The sequence below is a fragment of the Budorcas taxicolor genome, chromosome 15 (assembly GCF_023091745.1).
Source record: "Budorcas taxicolor isolate Tak-1 chromosome 15, Takin1.1, whole genome shotgun sequence".
In the NCBI taxonomy this organism is placed as follows: Eukaryota; Metazoa; Chordata; class Mammalia; order Artiodactyla; family Bovidae; genus Budorcas; species Budorcas taxicolor.
Window position 1 is genome coordinate 52,609,318 of NC_068924.1, and position 13,777 is coordinate 52,623,094.

At 52.1% G+C, this 13,777-nt stretch overlaps 1 protein-coding gene across 1 annotated transcript; it reads left to right on the forward strand.

The window, feature by feature from the left end:
- The first annotated feature begins 343 nt into the window (after positions 1-343).
- Positions 344-1,516, forward strand: TPBGL (trophoblast glycoprotein like). The gene has a single exon (XM_052653381.1). It carries the CDS (start codon positions 344-346, stop codon positions 1,514-1,516), a length of 1,173 nt encoding a protein of 390 aa, XP_052509341.1.
- The last annotated feature ends 12,261 nt before the right edge of the window (positions 1,517-13,777 follow it).

Genomic DNA, 13,777 nt, shown 5'->3' on the forward strand with positions numbered 1-13,777 from the left:
GGAGACACCGCTGGGGGAGGAGGAGGCGGCTGGGAGGCGGGGAGGGGGGAGGCAAACCCTGCCCACTCGGCTCTGAGCCCAGAGCGGCCGCGGAACTCGGAGGCCGGTGCGCAGGGCGAAGAGGGCACCGGGGGCGGGGGGCTCCGCTCCCTGCCTGTCCCCTCTCGCCCCAACCAGGAAAGTGAAGGCTCCTCGGACTCTAGAGCCAGCGGACGGAAGGACCACGACCGCCGGGCGCTCGGGCTCAAGGACTTGCCCCACCCGCCCCCCTCCCCGCCCCCAAGGCGCTCCGCACTCACTGGTGAGCGCCGCGACCCGGGCGCTGGATGTGGGGGCAGCTGCGATGGCCCCGCGCGCGGGACAGCCGGAGCACAGGGGCCCGCTGCTGCCGGGGCTGCTGCTCGTGGCGGCGGCGCTGAGCCGACCCGCCGCGCCCTGTCCCTTCCAGTGCTACTGCTTCGGCGGCCCCAAGCTGATGTTGCGCTGCGCGTCCGGCGCCGAGCTCCGGCAGCCGCCGCGGGACGTGCCGCCCGACGCGCGCAACCTCACCATCGTGGGCGCCAACCTGACGGTGCTGCGCGCGGCCGCCTTCGCCGGCGGGGACGCGGACGGGGAGGAGGCGGCGGAGGGCGGCGTGCGCCTGCCGCACCTGACCGCCCTGCGCCTCACGCACAACAACATCGAGGTGGTGGAGGACGGCGCCTTCGACGGGCTACCCAGCCTGACGGCGCTCGACCTGAGCCACAACCCGCTGCGCACCCTGGGCGGCGGCGCCTTCCGCGGGCTGCCCGCGCTGCGCTCGCTGCAGCTCAACCACGCGCTGGCGCGGGGCGGCCCCGCACTGCTGGCCGCGCTGGACGCCGCGCTCGCTCCGCTCGACGAGCTGCGCCTCCTGGGCCTGGCGGGCAACGCGCTTAGCCGCCTGCCGCCCGCCGCTCTGCGCCGGCCGCGCCTGGAGCAGCTGGATGTGCACCTCAACGCCCTGGCCGGCCTGGACCCCGACGAGCTGCGGGCGCTAGAACGCGATGGCGGCCTCCCGGCTCCGCGCTTGCTGCTCGCGGACAACCCCCTGCGCTGCGGCTGCGCCGCGCGCCCCCTGCTGGCCTGGCTACACAACGCCACGGAGCGCGTACCCGACGCGCGGCGCCTGCGCTGCGCCGCCCCGCGGGCGCTGCACAATCGGCCTTTCCTGGACTTGGACGAGACACAGCTGCGCTGCGCCGACAGCGATGCCGACGGTCGCGGGGATGAAGTGGAAGTCGCCGGCCCCGAGCTGGAAGCCTCCTACGTCTTCTTCGGGCTGGTTCTGGCGCTCATCGGTCTCATCTTCCTTATGGTGCTCTACCTAAACCGCCGCGGCATCCAGCGCTGGATGCGCAACTTGCGCGAGGCGTGCCGGGACCAGATGGAGGGCTACCACTACCGTTACGAACAGGATGCCGCCGACCCGCGCCGCGCGCCCGCCCCGGCCGCGCCCACCGGCTCTCGCGCCACTTCCCCGGGTTCGGGCCTCTGAGCTTCGGCTGTTCTGACTTGGGGACTGCCCCTGCCAGCTGATGACCTTACTGAGGCCGCCTCGCCCGAGACCGTGGGTATGGGACACCCGCGAGCTTGAGGCTTTGAGACCTGCCCCTGCCCTGAGACCTTTGGATTATGGCATCTCCCCCACCCAGAGGCCTGGAGCTGTACCCCTTCTCCCCAGCTTCTGAGAGCTGTCACCATCGAAGACCCAGAGACACCCTCTTCTGATTCCAGAACCACCCCCATCCACTCATCCCAGGCTCTGAAAGCCCTCCTGAACCACCCGAAGCCCCTTCCCCCTTTCAGGACTCACTCGGAGACCCTGTCCTTCTATCCCAAGCCCCTGAGACTGCTTCCACCACCCTGTGCATTGAACCCAGACCTCTCTTTAGGAAACACCCCCCTAAACTACACTCCAGCTTGCAGCCCTCAGCTCCCTTCTAGTGCTCAGGGGCCCTCACATCCCATTCTAGTCTCAGAATCAGAGCACCCCCTTCAGAAGGTTTTTGTGGACTTTGAGCCTTTTTTCTTTTCCCCGCTCATCCTGCATACAGACCTACATCTGGGGGCTCTGAGGGCTGGGCACCCTCCCCCTATCTGAAGATGTATTTCATACCACCCACCACCTCAGCTCTAGCTCAAGCCCCTCCTTGGCCCAGGCTTGGCACTCAGCTCCTAACTCTGCCGTCCCAGGGACAAGGACACCTCGTTAAACCCTTAGTGTGGAGCCGATCCTCAGCGTTTCCCACTTTGGGTTCTCATACCCCAATACTCAGTCCTTGTTCCCAGTTTGAGACTCTCAGCTCTTTACCCCGATCTGAGTTAAATCTCTTTACCCAAGTTTTGGGCTCTCAGTTCTCTCTACACCCATCGCTTGCACTCAGTACCACACCTGCCACTCACTGGGTCAGGTCCAGTGAGGACTCCATCCCTGGGAGATGCCCACCCCCCTTTCCTCTTAGGATGAGCTCTCTAGCCCTGCCAAACAGGCAGGTGCCAAGCACCGCTCCCCCCCAACCATGCTAGCAGATCCTCATGAGAGATCCTGGAGGAGAGAGTCCTGGGGGTGCAAAGTAGATGCGCTGGCCTTAGAACCTGGGTCAGCTGACGTTTGTGCCCACAGAGAGGGGTGGAAGAGGAGGCTCTGAAGGGCTGGGAGCTGTTGGCCACGTCCTCTTTCCCACCCATGTGACTCTTCTCCCCTGAAGTTTCCTTGCTGCCACCTCACCATCCTTGCCCATCCCCTGCCCCATATGACTTCTGGAAGAGGAAGGGGGCCTCTCCTCCTGTCTCAGGCACAAGCCCTCCTGTCCAGGGTCAGAGCCTCAGCACCCTGCCTTCTGCATGATCCCAAAGCACAATTGGTGAGTGGGAGGGGGCTGCCTCTCCCTGACTCCCACCCCTAGGTCAAGCAGAAAGGCTGGCCTGTGCTGCCTCTGCACACAGGAAGTCACCCTCCTCCAACATATTGGCTTGAGGCCTCTCCCCCCCTAGAAATCTGGATCTCCTTTGGGCAGTTTTCTATAAAGTCTGCAATAACCTCAGATACTCTGCTCTTGGAAGTGGTGCCATGTCATTCTTGCTGACCTTGGTCACTGAAGGGGGGGAGGGGACACTCAGAGCATTTTGAAGCTTCCTGAGATGAAACAGTGACTCTTGATGTCTTTTCTCAGACTGGGGGCTGGGGGGAAGCGGGCTCTGACGGCACATCGTAGGATTGGGGCTAGACATATGGAGGGACTTCCCATTGGGATGGCATGGCTCTCCAAACCAGTTTTGCTTTTCATCCTGAGGTAGAGTTATCCACAGCCAGGGTGGGACCCTATGGTTCCTCTTCATTCTCTTACCCTTCGACTCCTCAACACTCGGTGGAATGGGGGGTCGTGGGGGTGGTGTCATTAGACTGACAAATTAACTAGCATCAGATGAGTCTGTCAAGGGAGGAAGTCCAGCTACAGAGAATCAGAAGCAGTTGATTCAGGCAGGCAAGAGGAGGATGCGTGATCTGCTGCTTTGGCATCATCTCCTTTGTTGAATTGGGCTTCCCTGGTGGCTCAGATGGTAAAGAATCAGCCTGCAATGCAGGAGACCTGGGTTTGATCCCTGGGTTGAACAGATCCCTTGGAGGAGGGCATGGCAACCCATTCCAGTATTCTTGCCAGTGGAGTGTGGCAGGCTACAGTCCATGGAGTCTCAAAGAGTCGGATACGACTGAGTGACCAAACACAGCACTTCTGTTGAATTACTTGATCCTCCCTTATGTCCTGTGTCATGCCATGCTCTCCTGGCTACAGGGCTAAGACCTGCACCTTGAGTGTATGAGAGGCTGAGGGGAGGCAGCCTAGCAGTGTGTGTGTGTGTGTGTGTGTGTGTGTGTATACAATAGCCCCTTGAGATAATGTGGATGAGACGATAGGTGGGTTCTAGGCCAGTGGGGTTAGGGCAAGAGGCTGTCGCCTCCTCAAGGTCCCCAGGCTGAATTATTTGACATTCAGGGTCTCAGAACCCTGGAACTGCATGGCGAATATCTAGAATTCTGGCATTTTAGAATCTTGAAGTTCTAGAATATGTGTCTTCTAAACATTGAAAGGGACCTCCAAGGTGATGTGGGAAACCTGGTAAACTGTGTCAGCAAGGAGCACCCTCTCTCTGGGAAGAGCCCAATCCCTCCCTTCCACTTTAGGGCCAGAGAAAGCAGCCTGGGACTCCTTGACAGTCCCAGCTTTGCCGTCAGGCCAGGAACACTCCCCACCCCAGCTGGCTTTTCACCAAGTAAAAACAGTCATGAGTCTCCTTATATTCTCCCAGCAAATTTCCTACCCCTCTTCTCAGTCATCCCTCTTGAGAAAGGGTTAAATTATTTGGAAGCATTTCCATCCATCTGTCAGTGGCCTTCAAAGAATGCTCTGCCAGTCCCGCAGGACAAAATAGTAATGGGTTTCTAACAAGGTTAGAGAACTATGTCTCTAACAGGTCACCCCTACCCTCAGTTCCAAAGACATGTCCTCTGGCACTGTAACCTAAGACTGCAGTAAATCCTGGCATATAAAACATGCTACTAGCTGTGGCTCACTGTCAGCAAAAATCTTGGAGGGTTTTAGATGAGAGCTGATGCTAAGCTAAACATCAAATCAATAGTTGTCAAAAATCAACAAATTGAGTACCTAAGTTATGCCAGTTGACGTTTAACCTTAGTGTCATTCACTGATTCCCATTAAATGTTGTCTCTGAGCTGCTTCCCTTCTTGCAGTCTTGCACTGGCCTTGGGCTTTATGGGACAATCAGCAGGTCCCCAGGGGTCCCAGCCTCTTCTGCAGATCCAGCCATTTGCTAACTCTCTACTGAATACAACTTTGCAGTCCTAGAAAAGCTAATGACCCAGGGGAGAAATTACATTCAATCAAATTCTAGAGAAACGAAGTCACAGGAAACTGTGTGCTCAGAGTAGAGGCCCCTGTACCCAGCCTAAGGAAACGTCTTAAAGTCACATTTGAACAGGGTTTTGAAGGATGAATAGGAGTTTGCTGAACAAAGACAGATCAAAAGAATCAGCTTCTGCAAGGGTGTGGAGGCAGGAAGATCTATTAGTCTGAGAATTCAAAAAAAAATGTTTATGGCTGGGATAGATAGGAAGATGTTTGTGGGTAAGATGGTTCTGTGTTCCCCTCACTCTCCACTGCACTAGAGGGACTTCCGCCCTCAGAGGAGAACTCAGGGAAGCAGGGAGATGTGATATGTGGGCCAAGAGAACTGCATGCTTCTCTCGCTTGTTCCTTCCTTCTTTTTGTGCCCATCCTTTTTGTGGCAAGCCTCATGCTGAGCACAGGAGACATAGGAATCAGCTAAGCTGTGCCCACAGGAGGCCAGACGGGCATGGGGGTAAGGGAAGGGGCTGCAAAGAGTCCTTGCAGGAAAAGGTGAGATGGAGGGGTCTGGCTAGTTCTCCCCTGACACCCTGATGCACCCCCTCACTGCAGACCCTCTCAGCAGCACCAAGGACCCCCCGAATGGCCAGCCTCCCCCTCTAATCAGATGCTGTGAATGCTGCTGGAAGTTTGAGGTAGGCAGGGGACTACAGGGCCCAAGTGCTGGGGGTAAGCTCCATCCAGGATGTGCCCTGAAACAGCAGGTAGGGTAAAGCCTTCCCTGGTGTCCACTGTATAAGATTTCTTGCTCCCAATGCAGGGGACTGGGATGCCATCCCTGGTCAGGGAACTAGGTCCCACTAGTTCTGCAACTAAAACTCAGCACAGCCAAGTAAATTTTTTTTTTTAAAAAAGAGCAGGTAGGATAGAGAGCAGGGAGAAAGGGAGAAAAAAGATGTGTGACTGTCAGAAATGTGACAGACATGAGGCGGCTCTGAGGCAAGAAACCTGTCAGACTTCCTGGGGTTCGGTGGCCCTGTAAAACCTGAAATTTCCTCCCAAAAACAGAGGAGAGCCACAATCACCATCTCCTTGAGAAGGCATTTACTTCTGTGCCCCCATTCCTACCCAGGCCCCTCAGTTCTGGGATGAGGGCCCAGCTGGAGTCCAGAGGGCTGGGGTTCAGTCTGAGCTCAGCATGATTTGCCATGTCATCTGGTTCCCTGGTCAGTCAGAAACAGAGGTTAGGCCCCATTGTGTGCTTGGGTGCTGGGGATTCAGCAACGAACACCTAAGAGCCGGCTTTTACCTATTTGGTTTGTTCCACCCCTGACCATGGACACCCCCTGCCCTTCCCTGGCTCCAGGTTCCTTCTGTCCAGACTGGGGCTGGACCTGTGACCTCCAGAGGCACTGTCTGCTCTCACTGAGGCCCATCTCCTTCTTCATTAAGTCTGCCTGGCAGACTCACGGCCCTAATTTATGGGCATGGCCTTTCCCGGACTGGGAGAGGTGACCGGGGCAGTTATTATTCCTGTGGTAATGTGCTTGGCTGCCTCCAGAGTCCCTTCTTGGCTCCCTCACCCCTCTCTTGCCGCCTCTACCCTCTTCCTTCAGCACTGCTTCGTGTGACTTGCTCAGGGGTGGCCGCTCCTCTGGAGACCACCTCAGCTAACCCTCCTGTGTACTGATGGGGAAGTTGAGGCTCAGCGAGTGCAGGAGCCCGTCCAGGTCATGCCAGGTGCTAGGAGCAGATAGATCCACAGCTCCGGACGCCCCCTGGGGTCTTCCCTTGCCCTGCTCTGGGTCTGAGTACCTGGCAGGGCTTCCCAAACTCCTGACTCTGTATCTGTGCCTCTGAGGTCATTGCTTCCTGTGGCCAGGCCTGTGGTGACGTGGAGATAAAAAGCCAACAAAGAAGGGGTGGGGAGCTCTCTTTAACCTCTATCAGCAGCTTCCTGCAGGCCTCAGAAACCCCCTCCAGCCCCCTACCAGCAGAAACCCTCCTGAGGGCTCCCTCTCAAAAGAAGGGACATCTCTTCCCATCTCTGAGAGGGAAAGGGGTTTGCTCTGGACCCCCAGGCTCCGAGGTCCCCCTGCCTGAAAGTCATCCTTTCTGAGCCTCTCATCTCTGCTAGCACCTGCTGAGATGGGCCACATCCTGTGCTTAGTAAAGATGGGGTCACTGGGATAGTGGAGGCAAGGGAGGGGGGCAAGTGCTAACTGAGGTGACTGTCCAAACTAGGAAATCTTGGAGAGCACAAGGGGCCTCTATTAATAATTATGCTGGGACAAGAAGTTAGGACAGTACCAGGCTGCTGGCCCTGGACTCCAGTGGCTAAGACCTGGAGGGGTAAAGAAGTGCTAGACTGCCAGTCTGCAGCACCGGACTCACTCCCTGTCCTTGACCCTGTCCTCCAGCCATGCTAGACGACTTCTTGAATGCCATTCTCCAGCCATACCAGGCTACTCCGATTTTTAGTACAAGAATCTAGCTATTCCAGGCCCCCCACACCTTTGCTCGCACAGTACCCTCTACCCAGGATCCTTACCCCCAACAGAGAGCAGCAGGACGTTTCAAGAGTCCCCTCTGCTTTCCTGGCCTGTCTTCCTCCTGTCGACAGACCCCCAGACCTCCGTGTGGGCTGATTTGCTTTCTGGCCCATTGTCTGCACCAGACCAGACGCCCCTGCCCCAGGGGCTGGGCTCAGTTCCCTTTTGGGTGCCTGATCCTGGTGCGCCGAAATACGGGAGCACTGCCTCTGCACCACAGAAATCCGACGCACGGAGGAAAAGCCATTACATGGGGCTCGTGGCCTCCCTCTGCGGCGTGTCAGATGCCCACACCCTCTAACTCCCACAACCTCTCACCTCATTGAACTGGGGCTGCAGGTACAGAAGATGCCTGTGTGGCCAGTCCCTTGTTACTAGTCAAGAAAGTGAGAAAACGGAAAACGGGGCTTTAGAATATATATGTAAAACGTCATTTAGCTTTAGTTTCTAGACTTTGACTTTTTCATACGATTATCGCTTTCTGGTCCTCCGTTTGGGATTCTTGAGCGTCCTAGCTGGGCAACATCTGCCTCTGGCTCTGGCTTGGTTCCTTGACCCAGGGAGCAACAGTGACATCTATTGGCTGATTTGTGTAAGAGCCGAACCAGTTTTAAAAAATGTTTTCCATACATGTGCCATCTGCTGGTGGACATGGGACTATGCCTTCTTTCATTTAGTAAACTCTTGCCTGGAGAATCCCAGGGACGGGGGAGCCCGGTGGGCACAGAATCGGACACGACTGAAGCGACTTTGCTGCAGCAGGAGTTCAGCAACTATTTTATTAAGTGCCTACTATGTGCCAAGCACTATGTTCGACAGAAGCTAGGAGTTTTTCTAGGCACTTTACGTATATTACCCCATTTTAGCCTGATGACAGTTCTATGAAGTAGCTATTTGTTTTTGGCTGTGCCAGCTTTCTCTAGCTGCGGGGAGAGGGGGCTGCTCTTTGTTGCAGCGTGTGGCTCCTCATCGCGGTGGCTTCTCTGGTTGCACAGCACATGCTCTATGCACTCGGGCTTCAGTAGTTGCGGCACGTGGGCTTGGTCGTCCTGCAGCATGGAATCCTCCAGACCAGGGACTGAACTATGTCTCCTGCATTGGCAGACTGCTTCTTAACCACTAGACCACCAGGGAAGTCCCTATGAATTATTATTATTCCTACTTCACAAATGAAACTATGGCAACTGAAGGAGAATTTGCTAAAGATCACAGTGTTGATAGGGGTCAAGGTAGGCTAAGAACTCAGAGCCCATGTGCTTGGACCATAAACAAGTAAACAAACAAGATACTTTTTATGAGGAAAATAGAATGATGTAGGAGTGATGGGCAAGGGTGTCCTTTGAATGGGGTAGTCAGGCAGACTTCTCTGAGAAGGTCTTACCCTGAAGAACGGGAAGGAAGGAGCTCTGCAAAGAGCCTGGGAAAGATGAATCCAGGCAGGAGAAACCGAGTGCAAAGGTGCTGAGACTGAATATTAAATATTGAGTGGGAAGCCGGTTCTGGCCATTCTGCCCCTAAATACCTTGCCAATCAGTTCTTCCCTACCTGGTCACAGCCTCTGCATCTCTAAGCCACATCCCTTTCGCAGCTTCCTCCCTGATCCCTCTGCCTCTGGCCTTCCCCTCTGGCCCATCCTCTGCAATACAGCCAAAGTGACCCTAAAAATGCATAAATCTGATCCATCACACTGTCCTGCTTAAAACCTGTCCCACTACCTACCTTCTGAATAAAAAACAACAACAACAAGCCCTTTGGGCTAATTATCTGTAACCTTCCTCTCCACGGCTGTGTTTGGTCCCATCTCCCGTTAGCTCTTCTGGTTCCCTTCATTCTAGCCACATCGAAGTCCTTACAATTCCCTGAAGGTCTGTTTTTCTCACCCCTGAGGCTTCCCATGTGCCACCTCTTCTATTTGGAATGCCTGTAGCTTCTCCTCACTTGCTTAACTGCTTCTCATCCTTCAAAAGTCAGTTGAAGGAACGCCTTCTCTAGGAAGCTTGCCTTATTTCCTACCCTACCCACCCCTCCTTAGTGCTCCATGGCATGACATGAGTGGTGTCAGCCCCCATCCCCAATATCCCTCAACATCAAGTCCAAATCTTTGTCGTCATGCCTTATATTCTTGTGAATTTGTGAGCTCCTTGAAGGAAAGGATTATCTTACTTATCTTTTTGTCTTCAGGATCCAGCATTAGCCCCAGCAAATGGTACAAGCCCTATAAATATTGTTTGTAGTTTGCGAGCTATAAATTGTTTACTTTTTTTTGCTTTTTATTGAGATACATATGTGCATAGAGTAAAAATACACTCTTTTCTGGCATACAGTTGATTTTGACAATCAAAATATGAAACAGTTCCATCACCCTCCAAAGTACTTCCTGCTGCCCCTAATGTAGCCAACCCTTCAGATCAACTCCAGACACTGGCTACTAGTGGGCTGTTTTCCATCCCCATAGTTTTGCCTTTTCCAGAATGTCATATAAATAGATGCATATATATTTGTCCTTTTAAGTCTAGCTTCTTTCACTAGCATGATGCTTTTGAGACTCATCCTTATTGTATGTATCATTCATTTGTTCATTTTTATTGCTGAGTAGTATTCCATTGTGTAACTATACAATAGTTTATCCATTCACACTAGCTTGAGCATTTGGGATATTTTAAGCTATGTGTACATCCATTATTTATGTTCACATACAAATTTTTGCAGGGACAGAACTTTTTATTCTGGGAGTGGAACTTCTAAGTCTTATAATAAGTATCTTTAATAGTGGTAAAGAACCTGTGTGCCAGTGCAGAAGACCTAAGAGTCACAGGTTCAGTTCCTGGGTTGCGAAGATCCCCTGGAGGAGGAAATGACAATTTACTCCAGTATTCTTGCCTGGAGAGTCCCATAGAAAGAGGAGCCTGGCGGGTGACAGTCCATTAGATCGCACTGTTCAACACAACTGAAGCAACTTAGCACACAAGCAGACTTATAACTGCCAAATTGTTCTCCAAAGCATCTGTACCATTCTGTATCCCTACCAGCAGTGTTCCAGTTCCTTCACAGCCTCACCAGCTCTATTTATGGGAAAGAACAATTAGATAGCCTTTGCACCTTTCTGGAAAATCAGTTGATATGTGCTGGCCTATTTCTGGATTCTGGAGTTCATTTCATTGATGTGTCTGTTTTTTCACCAGAACCACCCTGTCTTAATTACTGCAGCTTCACAGTTAAGTCTTGAGATCAGGAAGTAAAAAACTCTAATTGTTCTTCCTTTTAAAAATTGCCTGGCTAGTCTAGTTCCTTTATTTTTCCATATAAATTTTAGGATTACCTTGTCTATATCTGTAAAAAAGATCCTGCAGAGATCTTGGATTGCACTGAATCTATAGTCAGTTTGGAAAGAATTGCTACCTTAACAATATTGAGTTTTCTAATCCATGAACACAGCACATGCCTCAATCTGTTTCAGTCTTCTTTCTTTCATCAATATTTGCTGGTTTACAGATGTACACAGAGTCTGTGCACATATTTTGCTATACTTACACCTAAGTATTTCCATTTTGGTGCTATTGTAGGTGGTATTATCTTTTTATTTGGCATCATCTTTTAAATTTCAAGATCCAGTTGTTTAATGTTACTATACAGAAGTACAATTGATTTTTGTATATTGAGCATGAATCCTCACTGAAGGCTTCCCGGACAGTGCAGTGGTAAAGAATTTGCCTGCCAATGCAGGAGACTCAAGAGATGCGGGTTCGATCCCTGGGTTGGGAAGATCCCCTGGAAGAGGAAATAGCAACCCATTCGAGTATTCTTGCCTGGAAAATCCCATGGATAGATGAATCTGGTGGGCTATAGTCCAGGGAGTTGCAAAGAGTCAAACACGACTGAGCTACTGAGCACAGCATGTCCTCATTGATCATTCTTCATCTTTTTCTGGTTCTTTGTAGGTTAATTCCAGATTGTATCCTGGATTCTGTGAATGTTATATGGTGTAGACTCTGGGTTAATGTTGGGTTTTGTTGTTGCTATTGTTTTAAGAAGAAATCAACTAATTTAGTTTCAGACCCAAAGCTGTGTCTCACCTTCTGGTGGTGGTGGTTCTAATTTCAACACAAATCCACAAAAGAAAAGAGAAATAAAAGGGAAATTTAAACCACGCAGACTACTCTTCCAAAGTTCTGCTCCTCTGGACCACCCGCCTGCTTTTGCTTGATTTTCAGAGTCATTAGGTAGTTGTGTTCTGTATTTTTGTCCAGAGTTTTTATGTAATTGGTAGGAGAGACAGGTTCTAGTGGACTTTGTCTCGATCAGAATTTGAAACACCTATGCTGAAATTTTTAAAAAGCTAAGAGAAATGAAGTCTCAAAATACCATGAAGACAGTGACAGAAGGAGAAAAGCTCAAAACTAAAGAGACAGTAGTAAACCCCTCTTTCTGTTCAGGTGTCAGGGCTCCTAAATGGTGGTATCCAGGCCAACAGGATTATTTCTGTTTTTTCGATGAGAGATTTAAAGAGCTGGTCATTTGTCTATTTGGTCTCAGGTCTAATCCCCTGATTTTCCCGTTCTATATTGCGAGGCATTGACCATTGCAGGCAACATTTCCCCAATTCTGTGAATATTAGCTTCTAATTAAGAGTCTACCAATAGGAGTGCAGGAGAGAAGAAATCAGAGTATTTCTCCCACTCTCTCTGCTTTGGAAGCATCTCCCGCCCCCCTCCTCCCCCCCACCCCCGCCCCCCCAAGGAACAGAGGTCTTTCTTCTATGGTCTGGATTCACCAGATACCCTCTCTCCTCCACATCCCTGCTGGGCTTCCCTGGTCCTTGGCTCAGTAACACCACCTCCTCTCCCTGTCCTTCCACCCTACAGGCGGCAGTCATTTCCTATTGTACCTGGGTTGCCCTTTTCAACTCTTGCAACATTTTTATAACCAGTTTCTTTGTAAATACTGGCATAGACTTTGTTTATCTGGACTTGGACTGACACAGTCCATGAGGGAGGGCAGAATCAAAGCTCTAGCTCCTGTCTCCTGACTCACATGTCAGCCTTTCCACCACCCTTCTCTAGCTGGAAGAGTCAGAGGAAATAGACCAGCTTCTGGCCAACCAGGAGGGCAATGCACTGATCTAAACTACACATTATTTTACAGGAGTGTAAAAAAAAAAAATTGTTTCACATATATGACCAATTTCCTAGAACTGTCATCTTGTAATCCAGCAGCACCTTCCTTTCGTATGAATACAGTATCCTGTCATTTAGGACTCTGAATCTTCCTCACCTGTACCCCCACTCCTCCAGGAGTTCTTTTGAAACAGGCAGTGGGTAAGTCATGCAAAATCCAAGTGACTTTGGGGAGATCCAACAGAGCAGGAGAAGAGACCTCAACGAGAACCAGGCTGGGACTGGGGCAGGACTCCAGCTGAAGAGGCCAGAAATGCCGAAGAGAAGACGGGATGGCCTTATCCTAGGAGCAAAGCAGGAGTCACGGGATCCAGTGGTGTCTGAGACGGGTCAGCTCACCAGGCCCTAAGGCTGCTACGTGGCAGTGAGGGGAGGAGAAGCCGTGAGGAGCCCGGTTGGAGTTGGAGCTAACACCAGACCCAGCCAGTCCAGGGCGGCCGAACAGCATTTTCTGGCCTATGTCCTGCCGTGGGCTTATGAGACAGAAACAAAAGCACAGTCGGCATCTGTCACAAAAGACCTTTAATGGTCTCCTACTTATGGTTCTTTTGTTCGTTTGTCCTGTTAAGAGTCGATAAACTGTAATAACTTATCTGACATAATAAGGAATGCCACAGGTACAACAGATGAACCTGGAAGACGGCCCAGAAATAAGGGTATCACGAAAGAATCACTTAACAGAAGGACCACAGACCTGGAGACCAGTCTCAGTCACTTGTCACTCCCCACGCCCCGGCTGAGCGCCGGCTCCCACTGGGAAGGAAGAGGCAGCCCCCTCCCCCAGCAACTGTGGCTAGACCCCAACACTGAGCAGAAATGCTCCAGGAAGATGGTCATCCTACACGGATCCCAAGTGCTCTTGGATCTGCAGAGCAGGACATGATGCATCCTGAGTTTGTGAGTCCCCCTCCATACCCACCTCTCCCATGACCCTTGCAGGAATCCCTTCGAGGCGGGCAAAGCCTGACACTATCTCCACCTTACACAAGCGGGAACTGACGTCAGGACCTCAAGGGCACACTTGGACTGAACACAGAATAGCACTTGGCACTTTTCCTCCCATGCCACGTGGCTTGCTGTGTCCTAAGTCTCACATTTTCACCTGGGATTCCCTGGGTGGGGCCCAGGCAAGATTATGTGTCAAGGGCTGGTCCAGGTCTCCCTA

Coding starts and splice junctions, on each gene's coding strand:
- TPBGL (XM_052653381.1), top strand. CDS start 344: ATGGCCCCGCGCGCGGGACAGCCGGAGCACAGGGGCCCGCTGCTGCCG.